The 16018-nt window shown below is 51.6% G+C and overlaps 1 protein-coding gene across 1 annotated transcript; it reads right to left on the bottom strand.

The window, feature by feature from the left end:
* Nucleotides 1-2780: 2780 nt before the first annotated feature.
* Nucleotides 2781-6460, bottom strand: Lrrc14b (leucine rich repeat containing 14B). The gene is made up of 2 exons (XM_005406982.1): nt 5538-6460; nt 2781-4212 (listed from the first exon to the last, which is right to left on the bottom strand). Exons 1-2 carry the CDS (start codon nt 6422-6424, stop codon nt 3567-3569), a joined length of 1533 nt encoding a protein of 510 aa, XP_005407039.1. The 5' UTR covers nt 6425-6460; the 3' UTR covers nt 2781-3566.
* Nucleotides 6461-16018: the final 9558 nt, after the last annotated feature.

The following is a 16018-nucleotide window of genomic DNA, read 5'->3' as shown; positions in this document are numbered from 1 at the left end:
CCCCCCCAACACACAGTGCCTCTCTCTTTTTTAGGTTTGACAAAATAGTCACTATTTCTCACTGTATAAATCTGGTCACAAGCAGTAGAGGTCTAGGTAACTCGGACACATGAGGGAGATTTGTTTTAAAGCCATCTCCCAGAACCTCAGTGCAGCAGTGGGAAAAAGCAGGTCAGATCTCAGAGAGGTGCGCAAGATGGCCCTGAGCCTGCCTGGGAGGAGCTGTTCTGCCTGTACATTTTGGTTCCAGCCTCTCAAGCCACTTGCAGCTGCTGAGCAGGCATACTGCCTGTCCTGTTGGAAGTGGGGCCTCCCTGGGGTGTTTGAATGGAATGGAACAGTGAAAATTAAAAGCTGTGGAGTGTGGCTTTGTTAACTTTACTGGAAACCTTGAGAGCAAAAGGTTTTGTTAAGCTAGCCATGACTTAAGGCCTGCTATGGAAGCCAGGGGCTCGCTGGCTCTGAGGGAAACTCCACTATTCAGGCGAGACTCTTGCTGTCAGACTGACAGGGCAGTAAAGGAATGGCAATTTCCAGGCCAAGTTGGCCCAGTGCCTACATTGGATGTTTGATGAGTAGCCTGAGCGCCATAATTCTAGGGTCTTAAGAGTCCTTCACATTAGCTCAAGCATTACTGTTGGGCGCCCTGCAGAGCCAGCCTCTGGGAGACATCCCTGTAGACGGCACCCGCCCCCCCGGAGGCTGGGTGCCTGCAGGAACTGGGAATCAATACCCGTTGGCCAGAAGGTACCATGTTGGAATGCCCAACCCTAGGGTGATGATCTGGCAGGATTTCTGTGATAGGCTCTAAATGAGGTAGAATAATGCCCAACCCCAGGTTGATGGTCTGGCAGGATTCTTATGATAGCCTCTGAATGAGCTAGAATTCCTGGCAGCCATGGCTTGGTTGGGGTGGGTGCTGGGCCTTCTGGTGAGGCTTTGGCCCTGGCATAGCTCCTGTGGCTGCTCCTTGGGCAGGGCTGGCCCTGCTGGGAGGTGCCATGGACAGGGCTTGGGACTGGCAGAGACAGGTAGGTGGGGTGGCTGTGACAGGCATCAAGACAGTGGCACGCACAGATCCTCCACTCCCTGGCCAGCCATAGGGGCTGCTTGGTAACAGGATTTCAGGGTTAAGAAAGTGAAAACTAAGTAGAACATTGATTAACTTGTAATGGGTCAAGGGGAGAACCGGAGTGCTGATTATGACTGGAGCAGAGGCCCTTTGGGTCTGTTGATGTCTCTGTGGTCTCCTTCACACTAGTGTCCTGATCTGTAGATCTAGTCATTAAGGTAGGAGGGGCCAGGCAAGAGCCTCTGCACTGCCCTTACCCTGCAGGAGAGTCAACAGGAAGACTTAGGAATGTGAAAGAGTGACCCCATGGTGTGCCCAACACTGGGCCCCTGGGGTCCCTGGCTTCTCTGATGCTGGTCTCTGTAATGTCCCTGTTCATTTCATTAATCAGGCCCTGGAAAGACCAACTGGGTCAGAGCAGGTGACAGTAGACCCCCAAAGCATCATCAGGAGTCACCTGGCTGTAGCCACCAATATGTGTTGCAGCTCTGATCACCACACTCATGTGTCCAATGCATTTTTTGGGTTTCCAACAGTGTGATCTTGGGTCAGAGACTCTGTATTCTGCTGCAAAGATCTGCTTTTCACAAACACAGTAGGATGGTGTAGGGCACTGGCAGACACTAGATGTGTGGCCATAGATACCACCCGGCTTCAGGTACAGATTCCCAAGGTGGGCTGGGTAACCTAAGTTTATCAGATGTTAAAACTGCACATTCTGTCTGTGGCCAGGCAGGGCCAGAGAAGCAGGTGAGTCTCATGCATAGAACCTTCAAGATGACTCTGAGCCAAATATGCCCACAACCCCTTGGCTTGGGAAGACTGGGTTCCTGCCCCAGAAGGGCTCTGGGCTGATGAGGAGGGGGCAATGTATAGAGCATCTACTATCAGCACCTTCACATGGCCCCTGCAGACTTCCATGTGCCTGCCCCTGCCCAGATCATAGGTCATGTCCAGCTCAGCCTCACTGGTGCAAAGAATTCCAATACTGCCCAACCTGGGGATAACAATTGGTTATGATGCCGCTTAGAGGCCAAGCCATTGATTAAGAAAGATCAAACACTTAAAACAGTGGAAGCTACCCAGTTTTTGAGAGTCAGATTTAGATCACTAATTTTGTACAGTGCCTGTTCCCTTTCCAAAAACTTGCTACAATATCAAACTGGAGTGAAACAGGATTCTCATAAAACTTACCAAGTAGAGGGGGCTGAGGATTTAGCTCAGCGGCAAAGTGCCTGCCTGGCAAGCGCAAGGTCGTGAGTTCAGTTCCCGGTACCGGAGAGAAACCAAAAAAAAAAAAAAAAAAACTTATCAAGTAGAGTTAGCAGAAAACGGTTTAGCTGGTTGTGGGGAAAGCGGAGGTAGAGATCCATTTCCTGCCCTGGAGACAGGTCTGATCACTCCATGGCTGATCACTGCTGGGACCTGGGACAGGAAGAGCATGATGCTTCCTGCTGGGACCTGGGACAGGAAGAGCATGATGCTTCCTGCTGGGCCCACACCCAGGCTGCTCCACTCAGCTGTTTTGGGAATGGCTTGGGGTGTACCTGGTGATGGGGCTATGGGGAAAAACTACATGGGGAGCCACATTTCAGACCCTCAGTTGTTCTGACTCCAAGTTTTTGCCTGTCTTGGGAAAATGTTTTATGTTCAGACTCCTACCCTCTTAAAAATTCTGAATTACAGTAAAAGAAATCCCACATCTGAGTAAACCACACTTTTGTTTTATAGCATTTAATCATCCTAATACTCATTTCTTTGACAAAGCCGGTTGTGGTGGAAACCAAGTCCAAATGCATCTTTCTCTGGTGGTAATTAGCGCCCCTCAAAGGTTGCCAAGGCCAGACTGCAATCTCCCCAATTGTGAATGCCCACGGCTGGGGCTCAGAGGGCTGCTGGGCAGAGATGAGACAAGAGCCAGCTCTCACTTGGATACCAGAGAGGAGGAAGGCACCCCACCTCACCCCAGGCCTTGTCTTGTGAGCATTAGTGCAGCAGGCAAACCATGACCCTGTGTGCAGCGCCTTCTGCTGGGCACAGCGGTCTGTCTGGCTTACTTTTCATTTTTACTTTTCATGTTTAGTCTTTCTCAGTTAACTTTCATGGGCTGCTGCTTCTTTTATACGTATTCTGCAATAAGTTCTCGTATTTATCCTCACTGTTGTGTAGCAGGTGGACCTTGTCCCCAACTGCCACCTGCCCTAGTGCCTGTCCAACCACTTCTCTACCTTCTGCCACCGTGGTGGTCTCTCTTCTCAGATCCTTGGCTCCGCGATCCTGCTGTGGTAACATCCAGGGACACCATGTCACATCTAGAAGGCAGGACTTCCTCTCCTACAGCGCCTAATGGGTACACCTACAATTTTCACTAAGAAGTGCTTTTGCTGATGAAGTTATTGGTGATGAATGCTTGGCCTAGCCCTTCTGTCTGGGATAGATCCCAGGTGCTATGTGGGCTAAAATGCAAGACCCATTCTTGGCATGATTTGGGAGCCTACTCCATTTGTCTTAGTGTTCTAGAAAAGTTTTCTAAAGCATTTTTGAAAGCTTGCAGCAAGAAAACACCGAGCTCATTGCTCGTTTCCTGAATGTCTGGGTCAAAGCTTCCAAGGAGTGGTGTGGAAGCCTGGATATCCTCCCGGCCTGCCTGCAGCAGCAGCAAGTGCAGCTCCTCAGCAATCACATTGTACTTCTGCTGGTCAAATTTGGATGCAGCCAGCTCATCCTGGGGGTAGGCCATGCCTTCGGGGTAGCAGTCCTTTGGCACTGGGAACTCAACACGCTGCAGCTTGGGGAGCTCACAGAGAGCAGCAAAGAGGCGTCTGAGGGCACGGGCTGACAGGGGGTTCCCCAGGAACTTGAACTCCTGGAGCTGGGTGCAGGGGCTCAGACCCAGGATCATCATCCCCACGTGGCTGTCTGAGATGCTGCAGTCCTCCAGTGTCAGTACCCTCAGCGTCTGGGCAGCTTGGCGCAGCAGCCTAAAGAAGGTTGAGGGGTACAAGTGGACCAGGCTGTGTCCACTGAGGTCCAGCACCTCCAGGTGGGTGGCATGGGCACAGTCTGCCAAGAAGGCCATGTCTGCATGGTTCAAGGCACAATTGGCCAGGTCCAGCACTCGCAGTGGAGTCCTGAGAGGGCTGGAGAGAAGGCAGAAAATAACACAGGTAAGAGGACGGTCCTAGGTAGGCTGGAGGCCATGGCAGATGCGAACAATCCATTGGTTTTGTCTCTTATGGGGGTTTCAATCCAACTACTATGGGATTTCATACAGTCAGATGAGAGTGACTTTGACATCTTTAAATAATTGGGGGAAAAAAAAACAGTTTGCAACACATAAAAGTTACATGAAATGCAAATGTGCATAAATGGTTTTATTGGAACACAGCCTTGCCCCTGGCTCAGAATCATCCGGGCTGCTGCACCTGCTGCATGGTCAAGGGTATACTTTGTCCACAGCACCCACAGTGGCAGATTTACCAACAAACTCTTCAGGTTCCCTGTGCAAGTATAGCCTGTGGTTATGTCAGGAATGTCTGCTCAGAAGATTTGTTGCAGGGGCAGTGAAGAAATTAGCAAGCAAGAAAATGCCATTTCATTCTGATGATGGTGGAACTCACAGTTTTAGAGCTGGGAAGGGGAGCCTAGAGAACCTGACATGGGTACCTTATCCCTGAATCACCAAGTCTGGCTTAGTTTGGCAGCCAGCATCAGCAAATGGGCAGCTGAAGAAGGACTTTGGAACAGTACCCAAGACTGGCAAGGCAGCACATTCTTGGGCCACTACCCTCCGGGACCCTGGGCTTGTCCTTGTGCAATGAGGCAGGCTGTCCCCAGGATCCTTCTCTCTGTCCGCTCTCACCCTCTTCTGATGCTGCCTCCTACTGCCAACCCATACCCAGACCCTCACCTGAGCTATCCCACCTGTGATGGGATAGCACCTCTCATGGGGGCCAATGGAATATGTCTCTACCAGAGCAGAGGTGCTGAGATGGAGACGCATGGCCCCCACCGTGTGAGGATGCCATATGCCAAGGAGCCCAGACCCACAAGGGATTGGCACATCCACCTGCCAGGCTTTCAGAGGAGGCTGCAGCCACTGCTGATAGCTGACTACAACCTGGAGCCAAAGGCTCCCCACTGAACTGTGCTCCCACTCCTATCTGAACAGGGTTTGCTGTTTCAGCACCTGGTTCTGGGTAATTTGTTGCATAACAGTACAAGCCACAGGATGCATCATGGTCCCTTTACCCTGGTAACTTGCTAGTGAGTGCATTCTCTTTTGCTAACTGGGAACAGTCCTCCAAGTGCTCTCAAGTGCTCTGTGCTTCCTGGTGGTTATAATTGCTGCTCTAGCTAAAGCAGCCCCAGGGAGCTGGTGGCCTTGTGAGGAAGCCACTCCTGTACTCTGTCCCTGGTGCGCCCCCCCAGTGGTCCTGCCTACCCTGTGCAGTGCTCAACTCACCCAAGCAGAGTCCGGATCTTCCCAGTCAATGAGGAGAAGGCCACACTTAGCTCGGTGAGGTGGGTCATGCGGCTTAGCTCCCAGGCGATGGAGGCAAGGAGGAGGTCCTGGCCCTCAGGAGCTGGGGTACAAGTAGGAGGCACATCAAAGGCCTTGGTGGGCAGGGTGAGTGAGGCCAGCCGGGGAAAACCCACCTGGGCCAGCAGCTGCAGCACATGGCCAGCGTGTAGCCGCACATTGTGTACTACCTCTAGCTTGCGCAGTGCAGCTGGCTCAGCCAGGCCCAGGACCAGCAGGAGCTGCCCGGGACTCAGGCTGTCTGCACGGAATGAGAGGCAGCGCACCTGCAGTGGGGCCAGGCCTGCTGGCTTCAGAGCCTGCACCACTGCCTCAAAGTTGCCATTAGTTACGAAGAGATCGGCCAGGACTTCAACAGGGCGCCCGGCCACACAGGGCTGTGCCTGCAGCTCACAGCAGGTCCTGGCCAGCAGCTGCGTGCGGCCCCACCTCCCCAGCATCCTCCCACAGGGGCACCGCTGCTGCTGCACATCGCGGATGCCTGTGAGGTCTGCCAGCCGCAGCCGGTGGCTCCCACTCTTCAGCACATGGTCACCAAGGCCTTGCATGCAGGCCTCCAGGCAGGTCCTACAGGCCCGGTCACACAGGTCCTCTGGGTGGTCAGTGCTGGGCCCCAGCAGCATGGCCAGCCGGAACTCCTCCAGGGGCCAACACCCCAACACAGCGCGGGTCACTTCTGCTTGCTCCAACAGGTAGCTGGCCTTGAACAAGAGTGGGTAGAGGTTGTAGGCCACACTGTCCAGGCTATCCCGGGCCAGCAAGGGGTGGGACACCAGGGCTTCTGCAGCAATGAAGCGAAGCGATCTCATTGTGCCCTGGGCTGAGGCAGTATGCTCTCCCTTCTGGCTGTCCCTGAGACTTGTGCCCTTCATGCCTATTTTTAGCTGCTGCTGGTGCCAGGAGAGGCCTGGCTTTGGGGAGAAAGTAAGCTGGCCCTTGCAGTCATCTGACTGCTATTTTGGTCCTGGGGAGGCTGTTTGGACCTGACCTCAAAGGTGTCTGTCTGCTTGTGGGAGCCAGCTGTCAAAGGCAGAGCGGTTGGGCACCAGTGCTCCCTGCAGGGCTGGGCAGGAGGCCGGAGTTCAGGATGTTTGTGCACGCAACTAGAAGCCTGGTCAACATCCGTGTGGATCATCTGCCCAGTTCTGACTCATCCCGGTTCAAAGGGATGAGGGTGGCCCTGGCCAGAGCGATACTGGGGTTTATGGGAGTGACTTTCTCTGAGGCTTGAATCAGACCTGACTCTCCCATTGCCCAACTTACTTGCCAGTGGAGGCACTATTCTCAGCAGGGAATTTAGCTCAGCAACCAGGATGTCATCTGCAAGCACAAGATGTCATAAAGGAGATAAGATAGGACAAGGAATTTTGCAGATCCCAGGAAATCTGGAGACACCCACGGATTTACACCAGACACTCTAAGTACTTTGCTCCCTGAGATGCGAGACTGCCAGAGAACCCTGACCACAGATGTTTCTTAAAATCTTCCCTTGCCTTCTTTCAATCCCTGTAAAAGGGGCCTGATTCCCTTTGTTCCCTACAGAGAGCCTTTTTGCTCTCTGTCTGCCCAGGCACAATGAATTCCACACCATGTTGCCTTTACACGAGCTTGGTGGTCTTGGCTGCTTTTGGCCTGTTGTGTTTGTTACATTTTCCACAGTAGTCTTTAGAGCCTTGACCTCTGCCTTTTCCTTACATTGAGGAGTCAAGAACATGAAAGAGACACCTCAGATGACCGTTTCCTGGTCTTCAGAAAAGGTCACTGCCAGCTTCTTTTCCTTTGCTTCTGTCTGCCCTGAGGCAAAGCAAATGGTGGCTTCCTGCTCTATAGGAGGGAGAAAACAGTTTCTTCACAGGCTGGAGAGGCAGGCAGAGGAGAGTGACTCTAGGTAGACGAGGTACCTGGAGGCTGTGAGTTCTCTACCTTGGCACTGTGAGCGGTGAGTGGCTGTAGAATGACTGAACCTATCATCTCAGTGTCACCCTTTTTTGGAACAAGTAGCACACTTGGCTGAAAGGTCTCCAAGGTGTAAGCTGTATGGGAGGATAGGGAAGAGGAAGGGAGGGAGAAAGAAGAGGTAGGAGGCAGCAGTGGGAATACCAGGTGGGCATGCAGCCTGTGGGAGCCCCCAGCCCATGTCTGACCCTTCCTACTCCTTTCCTGTCCCAGGGATTGCCATTGACAGAGGAAGGGATTCTTTTCCTGTGGTGAGGCCCTGGCACTGGCAGGCAGGTGGGGCTGGTTGGGGGAGCCATCAGTTGACATCATCCTTATGTGTCCTGAAAGCATGACCACCCTGGGCCAGCAATATGGACTCAGCAGATTCTAGGATCACCCTCTCTCAAGACATGCTGATGATGTTCCCAGACACAAGGCCCATTTCCAGGGCCAAATAAGAAACCTAGAGGATGTGAGAGGAAAAAAATCCCCATTTATGTTTTCAAAGTCTTGAACCAGTCAGAACTGAGCAAATGGAACAGCTGGCAACCACTGACAGGCAACCACATCACTGCCTTGGGGAAGCAACTCCAGAGCCCTGCTCACGTTAAGGCCTTATAAGGTCTGGCTGTGTTACTGGGCAGGCCCAGGGGAGACTTCAGGGTCTCTGGCCTGTGTAGCCCCTCTGTATTTTTCCTTCTTTGGACCAGAGGTGATCCCCTCAGGGGCCCTGAGGCCAGCAGTGCCAGGGGACTTGGCTGCAGGGTGCAGAGATAGTCTGTGCCCCAAGGCTCCCTCAGACCTGATTCAAGTACTGCTTTCCTGACAGCATCTGAGTTGTTACAAAGTGCAGCTGAGATTTCAGTTAAAGTGGACCTGCATGGGGGGTGCACCTTGAGGGGGTGGGCACCCTCCTTCTGGGCAGGCTGGTCTGAAAGCTAATGTGGGTCCCCAGGAGGGCTCACCTGGCTCTGACATGTCCTGACCCCCAGGATCTCCCACCAGGACAGCATAGGGAATGTGGAGAACTGTGGAGGAGGCCCAGCCAACCCAGGGGAGGACATCAGGGAGCTATGTCCAGACCCAGTGGCTTCCTCCAGGCTTACTGATCTGCTTTGCCTGGAGGAACTGTGCCTTGTCCAGGCTGGTCAGAGCTGTCAAAGGGACACAACTGTTATGTTCCACAGACTTCTGCCCAGCCCCTCTGCCCACGAGGCCACAACTGCTCAGTGTGTCCTGACTCTCTGCTCAGCCTCTCAGATCCTAGACTCACCTGACCAGGTTCAAGACAGGGCAGCAGGGGCCAGAGGGCTGCAGTGAAGAGGATGAGGCGGTCAGAGACTCATCCTGCATCTCCACAGCCAGGCCAGGGTGCTGAGGCCCATTGGATGGGGGTGTGGAAGGCCTCCCATGGGCAAAGGGGTTTGGACTCAAAACACACCATTTAGTTGTACACTGGGCCCAGGACGTGGTGTGTCTGCGTGTGTTTTTGTGTTTCTCGGTATGTCTATGTGTCCCGTCTGATGTGTGAAATGAAAGCTCCGAGGTGACTTTTGTCTCCACAGACAAATCATGGACTTGGGCTGCTGGCAGCATTTTATTCTGAGTCTCCATAGTGGGTCAAGCCCAGGGGCATGCCCATCACTACAGGAGGTTTTTGCTGTACATCCTGGGGGAGAACAAGCCTTCCATCCTGATGACCCATGAGCTAGCAACTTGGCCTGAGGAGCATCATTGGTTCAGGACATCGCAAAAATCCAGATCCCACAGTGGATATGGGAGGCACAAATAACACAGTGCTGGATGCAGCGTTGGGGGAACCTTTGTCCTTGTGGACAGAGCCCTGACTGACGTGGGGGGGGGCTAGTGGTCTTTCTCTCATGGGCACCAGTACCCAGGGCTGTACACTTCACCACGGCTGGCACCGGTCAAGTGGTGGCTGACACTGAGGGTCAGAGAGTGTGACCCTTAGGCTCTGGGTCCCCCAGAAGTTGCTCCTGACAGGCTGCCATGGCTGACCCTCCACCTGGCCTTCTGGGAAGATGACTCCCCCCCAGGACCCAAGCCAAGCCTCCCTGTTGATCCACCAGAAATGACTACACAGTCCTCTTAACACATTTGTCATGGGGGCTGAGCTCAGATAGGTGGAGGTAAGGCTGCTGGGACTGGCTGGGCTGGAGAGTGGCTGTCCAGAGCACTGTCCACAGGGGTTCTGTTGTTGCTCTAGAATCCTCTGGAACCAGGTGGCAGACAGGCAGCAGGTAGATCACAGGGATTTGGAGGACATGGAAAACCCCATTAAGTGGACTGGTTTCCCTATCAGCTACACCCTTGTATAGGGCCTGAGAGGTGGGGTTGGTTCTGAGAAGAGATAGAACTGCTTACTACAGTGTCACTGGTCATCACAAGGAGTCTGGGGACAGGGACCCTGGAAAAACCTGTTGCCCCAAAACAGCCTCCCATCAGGTACTGCCCCAGGAACAGAAATGCTATGACCTGGGTAGACAGAGCCTGATGTCATCCTGAGGGAAGAGGTCTCTATAGGGGTAACAGTGGCAGCAGGCTCCTCTCCACTTCATCCTCCCCAAGTCACCTTAGTCTGCCTTCAGGATGATGCTGTATGAAACCCTGGCTGGGTCTGGGGTCTCTTGGGCTCCTTCAGCCCTAGGATGGGATGGGGCAGGGTCAGGCTGTCCTCCTGCCCCCTGAGGGTAGAACTACCCACACTGCCCAGGGATGGAGATCCAGGGAAAGCTGGGCCTGTGGAGTGCTATGGGCATTCCAGGTAGAGCCAGAACTCCAGGTAGGGTCCTCCCTTCTTCTGATGGCCTAGCTTAGAAACCCCCTCAGCTGATCACTTCATCTCTTCCACTCAGGACTATGGAGCTCTAGCCAGGGTCCAGGCTAGCCTGAAATGTGGGGTGCCTGGCTTGGAACCAGCTTGTTGGAAAAGAGGTAAGACTTGGTGATGCTCGGAAGCTAATCCCAAGGACTGACCACCAGCAAATTGATTTGGGGAATTTCTTTTGATTAGTTGGCCTCAGTGGGACAGGAAGAAGGTGCTGACAGCATTGTGTGATACGTGGCCATGCAGATAAGTCCCCTCACACACCACCATGCAGGACCAGAAACTATCCACCCTGGGCCTAGCATTCATCTGGGCACCTGTCTGCATAATAATGTCAAGGCCACAACTCCTACAGTTCCTTTTGAGCCCTAGCCATACAGCCCCAAATGAGGGCATGGTTCAGTATGACTCACATTTCTCAGGAGGCTACGGCACACATCCCAGGCACAGCACCAGCACCAGCAGCTCTCTGGCTCTGGGAAGAGGTACTGGAGGTGGAAGTTGTAGAGCTAACCCAAGTTCCTGAAGATGCTGCTGCACAGTCCTCAAAGCTCCTGGGAAGGTCCACCCTCTGCTACATATCCCAAGGACCTGATGTCCTTCCTTGCTGTGGAGATCATCTCCACCATGAGATGGTGCAGCTGTCTGCACAGACAGAGCTGGGGTGGCATTGGATTCCCTATAATATCAGGCTTTACTCTGTGCCACAAAATACTTTATTAAACAAAAATAAGCTGGGCATGGTGGTGCATGCCTGTAACCCCAGAACTCTGGGAAACTGAGGCAAAAGGATCATAAACTCAAGCCCACGCTTGGCAGCTTAGTGACTACATGAGACCCTATGTAAAAGCCCCAAGTTCAATACCCAGTACTGCGATTGAAAGAATAAAAGAAAGAAAGAAAGAAAAAGAAATATCCAGGCGTGGTGGTGCACTCCTGTAATCCTAGCACTTGGGAGCCTGAGGCAGGAGGACCGTTGCGAGTTTGAGACTAGCCTGAGGTACAAAATGAGCTCAAGGCCAGCCTGAACTGCATTGTAAGACCCTAAACTGTATAGTAAGACACAAAAAAAAAAAAAAAGAGAAAGAAAGAAAAACTGAGAATTCAGAGGTATAAACACAGTGGGATGCACAATAAACAGAAATCTTTCAAATTAATTTCTCTGTCTCTAGAAATGACTTTCAAGTGAGTCCCATATCATACCTTATCCATTGCTTGGAATTGCCCCTTTGATGTATAGTAACATAATGAAAAATGTCACTTGTGAAGCAACTTGTCACATAAAGCAGTTCCATGTTATTGATTATGGTCTTTGGAAACTTAAGAGGGGCTGCTTCAGGTTCCCTGGTTCAGGTGGGCTCAGGGATCAACTGTAGGGCCACTCTAGTGTGCCACCACCCTTGCATACTTCCTGTATCAAGGCCTTTACAGAGAAGGCTGTGGTGGAAATGTATGAGAGGAGATGGATTTTGACTGTGTCTATTGCCAACCTAGCCATTATTTCTGAAGAATCAGCTTTCTATAGAAAGGATCTGAGCTAGAACTGGCAGCGGGAGGGACTCTGATGCTGAGAACACAGTTGCTTGTGGCCCAGGACAGCCAGAAGTGGACTGCACTGGGGCCAGCTCTGGAAGGATGGCTGTCCACCGGACCTTGCATCCCCCCCAGTCAGGGCTTGCATGCCTTAACATGGGTTTTGGAGAGGGGGTGCAGACCAGAGGCGTTGGGGCCAATTGTGTTTAGTGGAGCCCCTGCACTATGCCTTCCTGGTGGGTCAAGCACAGAGTGGGCTCTCTCTCCACAGTGCTGGGCATAGTTCACCAGGGCTGCCAGGGAGAGGGTGAGGGTGGCCTGGGTGGAGTTGAGTACATAGTTACCTAGGGAGTCCCTCTCCTGCAAAACAGCTATAGTGGGGTCACATAAACAAGTTGAGTGTTTGTTTGTTTGTTTGTTTGTTTTGCTATTAAAACACGTGCTACTGGGCATGGTCGTGCATGCCTATAATCCCAGCACTCAAGAGGCTAAGGCAAGAGGATTGCCATGAGTTGAAGACCAGTCTGAGCTACATAGTGAGTTCAAGACCAGTCTGGGCTACATAGTGAGTTCAAGACCAGCCTGGGCTACATAGTGAGTTCAAGACCAGTCTGGGCTACATAGTGAGTTCAAGACCAGCCTGGGCTACATAGTGAGTTCAAGACCAGTCTGGGCTACATAGTGAGTTCAAGACCAGCCTGGGCTACATAGTGAGTTCAAGGCCAGCTTGAACTACATAATGAGACCCTGTCTCAAAAAAAACAAAAACAAACCCCCCAAAAAAACCCACATGAGCATAGATCCACTCAGTCCATCTTGGTGGCCCCAAGGATAGGCCATGCCCTCACAGGGACTCCTGGTGGAAGGCCTTTCATCCCCTGGGGAGATCCTCCACAAGGACTTCAATTGCTATCAGTTCCTCTGATACCATACCAACCAGGAATGGTCAGTGGGCTCCAGGAGAGGAGATGAGTTGACATTATGCTAGACAGGCTGCCACTGTTCACCTCCGGCTCCTTTTTTTGCCCCTAAACTGCATTCATTCCTCTTCTCTTCAAGGGGGAGGGCACCTCTGGAGCTCCCAGGGTCTGTGCTTTTCCCTGCAATGCACCATCAACCAAGGTCTTACCTCCTCACCTATCTCCTGGGTGAAGGGAAGCCATCTTCCATCTCACATCTTGCTCAGCTTTCCTACATCATTCACCCTAATAACGCCAAAGGGGGTGGGCAGACTTTTTCTGAAATTATTTGTGTTGACTTGCTTCAAATTAGAAAAACATTAAAAGCAAGCAATGATGTAAAGTAAACTTGTGGTCACAAATGCCAGAGTGAGTTCCCTTTGGCTAGCTGGAGAACTTTTTCTTTCTTAGACAAATCATGTTTTTAAAATCACAATTTATAGGTGTGATTGTCCTTGAGAAGACAGTCCCACCTGCCTGGCCAGGATGCAGCAGCAAAATCAATTGCTTAGTGACCTGCACCCGCGACTGGGGGTGTGGATCAGACAAGTAGCATGTGTCTTAGCCAATAAGTGCCCCAGACTTTAAAAACAGAGCATAAAATTGGCCCAAGGACTGGGTCAAAGTGAGTGGACAGTTTCCTTGATAGAAAGAATGGCCAGGAATCATGGGGTAAGGGGTGGGTTTATGGTAAACAGCCCCCTCCTCCTGCTGCCCCAAACTCCCAAAGTTGCTCAGCAACCCTGTAGGTGCTATTCCTGCTGGGACTCAGAGCCCATCTCTCCCTGCTGCTCCTATGGTCCCTCCTGCAGGGGAAATACACTCTGGATGCCTAATAGTTGTAGCAAAAATCAACCTTTCACATTCTACCTAGAGTATCTCTTGTCAGGGACCACAGATTATAAATTGAGTCTACTGGCTCGGCATGGCAACGCACACCTGTAATCCCAGCACTTGGGAGGTTGAGGCAGGAGAATCTTTGTGAGTTCAAGCCTAGCGTGGGTTACAAAGTGAGCTCAAGGCCAGCCTGAACTGCATAGGGAGACCCTGTCTCAAAAAGACAAAAATAAATAAATAAATAGAGTGTAAGGGACGTCTGAAGCTGTCCTTGCCTTTGAGCCAGATTAGAATGAGGAAACTCCCACTTTCTTCTGGTCACAGCTGAAGCCCTCTGGCTAGTGATACTATGGCGCTCACAGGGCAAGTAAGACCGCAGAGGATGATAAGGATCTTTAAAGAAACTAGTAGCAGTAGTAAATAGTTTTCCCTGAGAAACTAGTCTCCTTATTTGCCCTTGTCTCATCCCTACAAGAAGGCTTTGTTCTTCCTAGTCCACCATAATTGCCATTACTGTTCCTAGAAACACTCACTAAACTTTACCCATTGTCCGTGACACAGATGTAATCAATAAATACCAAGATTCTGGCTGGTTCATGGTCTTTTGTTTTCTGTGAATGAACTGGTCATCCCAGTTCACTGTTGCATCACCATTGTGTCTCTTGCTCTGTTTTTTTTTTCACTGTGTGCTTGTTGTAGTTTGGGGTTTTGCAAGGGGAACGATACAATACAGGACATGTATTTTATAAGATTATTTTATAATAGTCACCCAAAGAATCATATACAAAGAATACAGGAAATCTGTCCACACACTAAAGACCAAAGAATCCAGCTGAGGGCCTGGATCCCACAGCAATGTCTTGCATGACTCCAGCTGAAGACCTAGAGCCCAGAACAATGCCTCCCATGAGTCCAGCAGGAGGCCTAGAGCCCATGACAATGTCTCATGCAGGCCTGTTGCATGGATCTGCTCTGGGAAGACCCAAAGGTGAGCGGTGGAAGCTAGAATGTCTGTGCCAGCGAACTGAAGGATCTGCTAGCAGGCTGAGGGATCTGAACTGGAGCTAGGAAGCAACACTCAGAGTAAAGATCAGAGCTCACCCAGAAAGTACCATAGCCATCCTCAATGACGGTGAGGTCCAGAGATCTTCCAATGATGACAGCTGAGTTTCCATCAGGAAATCCAACGCAACAAGTTTGTCCAGGAGAGTGAGCAGTGCACCATCTTCCTCTCTAGAGCCAGGAAGAAATGCTTAAAGTGAGGACCAGAGCTTCCCTAAAATGAACTATAGCCATTCTCAGCAACACCAAGGTCCCAAGCTCCTTTGATGATGAGAATAGCCAAGTTCATCAGGAAAGCCAGCATGACAAGCTCCTCCAAAAGAACCAAAAGCAGCCCCAGGAAAAGCAACAGCTCCCAACAGCTTCCCCAACAGCTTCTAACTTCTTCCAGTCCAGTTCTGCCTCGTATGCTGTTGGCAACAATCCTCAGGTGGGCCTCCCACACCCAGAACCACCCTGGTTCAGTTCAGCTGGGTATTACAAGTTCACCAGCAGTTGTAAATCCACCGCAGTGCTGTAACACCTTGCAAGAGATTGGATTTCATTTCAGGAGTCCTTGATATTTCTCCTTCAATAAGAGAAAAACTGAGACTTCCAGGAAGATGGAAGAACAGTAAGTAGCAACAAATCAGCCTCTCCAAGATTTGGAATCCAGACATTGGAAAACAACCTGGGGAAAAAAGGACAGAGGTGGATCCTGGGTCCCAGGAAGAATCTGAAGGGAAAATTGGAGCCTAAAGAGACATTGAAGAGTTAGGCCACAGTACAGAAAAAGGAGGCAATCTGTGCTTTCTCCCCAGGTCCTGGCCTGTGATGAGAGAAAGGAAGATCAAATCTACAGGGACACAGTGAAAGTCAGTGACCTTGGAGGTCTTCAGAGAGAAATGTATCAGTGGAACAGAGGAGTGGATGCCATGCATTGCAACAGGTCCTGAGTGACTCTAGTCCAAGTATCTGCCATACCCCCTGGAGAGAATGCCCGGTTGGTTGCTATTTTATAGAGGGGCCAACTGGACCTGGTACTGCGAGCAGCCATATGTTAGGGTCAGGGGTCAGGGGTCAGGGGTCAGGGGTCAGGGGTCAGGGTCAGGGGTCAGGGTCAGGGGCCAGGGGCCAGGGGCCAGGGGCCAGGGCCAGGGGTCAAGGGTTAGGGTTAGGGTTAGGGTTAGGGTTAGGGTTAGGGTTAGGGTTAGGGTTAGGGTTAGGGTTAGGGTTAGGGTTAGGGT

This window comes from Chinchilla lanigera, unplaced genomic scaffold (assembly GCF_000276665.1).
Source record: "Chinchilla lanigera isolate Chin_1 unplaced genomic scaffold, ChiLan1.0 scaffold00103, whole genome shotgun sequence".
NCBI classification, from domain to species: domain Eukaryota; kingdom Metazoa; phylum Chordata; class Mammalia; order Rodentia; family Chinchillidae; genus Chinchilla; species Chinchilla lanigera.
The sequence above is the reverse complement of the archived record's forward strand: the minus strand, read 5'-3'. Positions and strand labels throughout refer to the sequence as shown.

Bases quoted from the DNA above. Each gene is read 5' to 3' on its own strand.
- Lrrc14b (XM_005406982.1), bottom strand. From the start codon at position 6,424: ATGAGATCGCTTCGCTTCATTGCTGCAGAAGCCCTGGTGTCCCACCCC. The intron at 4,213-5,537 runs GTGAGTTGAGCA...CCTTCTCTCCAG, and splicing joins AAGATCCGGACTCTGCTTGG to CCCTCTCAGGACTCCACTGC.